The 1721-nt window shown below is 38.0% G+C and overlaps 1 protein-coding gene across 3 annotated transcripts in view; it reads left to right on the top strand.

Annotated features, from left to right (window-relative positions):
- The window catches only part of LAMA4 (laminin subunit alpha 4), a 151768-nt gene that overhangs the window by 88857 nt on the left and 61190 nt on the right, over positions 1-1721 (top strand). For all 3 annotated transcript variants that reach the window (XM_024115576.2, XM_024115577.3, XM_024115578.3), the window contains one exon: positions 828-944. In XM_024115576.2, coding sequence (XP_023971344.1) covers positions 828-944 — 117 coding nt within the window. The remainder of the gene's footprint in view (positions 1-827; positions 945-1721) is intronic.

Below are 1721 nucleotides of genomic sequence, written 5' to 3' on the forward strand. Positions count from 1 at the left end.
GCAAACTATTACATTTAGAATGGATAAACAACAAGGTCCTAATGTATAGCACAGGGAACTATATTCAATATCCTGTGATAAACCATAATGGAAAAGAATATTTAAAAAAGAATGTATACATGTGTATAACTGAGTCACTTTGCTGTACAGCAGAGATTGGTACAACATTGTAAATCAACTCTACTTCAATTAAAAAAACTGAAAAAAAAAAGAAGAAAAGAAATATAACCACACTTGGGCAATTTCCCTCCTCAGAACATCTGAGCATCTAACATAAAGAGCTCAGAGTAGGAGGAAGCGAGATCACAATTTTATGCTTTGATAATAGGGCCATTTTAAATTTTTAAAAGGACATTAAGATTCTTTTGTATATACTTTATTCCTGTCCAAATGAGCTATTTGTGCCTGGCCCAAAGTTAGCACATGATAAATGCTTTTTGGAATTAATTCAGTTTTCCATTACTGCAAATACAGAGACTATTCAATGCTGTATCCCTAGCCCCATTTCACATTTATGGAGAAAGAGGCAAGGGCCCTCTCTGGAGTGTCAACTCTCTTTGATGTGGTGGCACTGTAAGTAATAATGATAACTAAGTTCTTTGAAGCTCCTGAGGTGCTTACTTTCATTATCTCCATTTTATAACTCATAAAGCTGAGCCTGGGCCGGGTCGAATTACCCAGAGTGGCGCAGCAATTCATTGGTGGGTCTGGGATAGGAACCTGGATCTGTCGGAGTGCAGTGGCAGCAAGCTGACAGCACTCTCCCTGATGCCTTCTTTATCTAAAGCGACCTTTTCTTCCTCTCTCCCTTGCTCTTCCTCATGCAGAAACAGCATGACAGAGTGAGGGAACAGATGGCAGGGGTGAACGCGTCTCTGAGGATGTCTTCCTACTCACTGACAATGCCTCGTCTGACCCTTTCAGAACTTGATGACATAATAAAGGTAAGGACACACGTGACTTGTTCAGGTTACTATTTATAGCAGGTTAGAACAGGAGCTCAGTGTCACAGAAGAATAATCAACTCCAATTCAATCTATCAAGTTAGCTGGGATTGTAAAAATAAGATGAGGTGACTGAATTTTTCAGTTCCTTTCATTGTACAGTTGCCACTAGCCACACATGGCTACTTAAATTTAAATTACTTAAAATGAAATAAAATTAAAATTTAATTCCTCAGTCACATTAGCTACATTTCATATGCTCAGTAGCACCACATATGGCTAGTGGCTGCCATTTCGGTCAGCACAGATAATCACAGAAAGTTCTGTAGAAAGTGTAAATCTAGATACATCCTACTTACTCTTTACTCCTAAGTTGTGTGTTTAATAAAGCTGACATTCAAAATCAATAAAAGTCACATTTTTTAAAGTAGAAATTTTCTGATAAATGCAGTGAACCAAACCATCACGAAAGTACTCTTCTTTTAAATTTAGTTTTATTTTTTTTATACAGCAGGTTCTTATTAGTCATCAGCTTTATACACATCACTGTATACATTTCAAACCCAATCGCCCAATTCAGCACACCACCATCCCCACCCCCCAACGGCTTTCCCCGCTTAGTGTCCATACGTTTGTTCTCTACATCTGTGTCTCAACTTCTGCCCTGCATACTGGTTAATCTGTACCATTTTTCTAGGTTCCACATACATGCGTTAATATATGATATTTCTTTTTCTCTTTCTGACTTACTTCATTCTGTATGACAGTCCCCAGATC

Source organism: Physeter macrocephalus, chromosome 10 (genome assembly GCF_002837175.3).
Source record: "Physeter macrocephalus isolate SW-GA chromosome 10, ASM283717v5, whole genome shotgun sequence".
NCBI lineage: Eukaryota > Metazoa > Chordata > Mammalia > Artiodactyla > Physeteridae > Physeter > Physeter macrocephalus.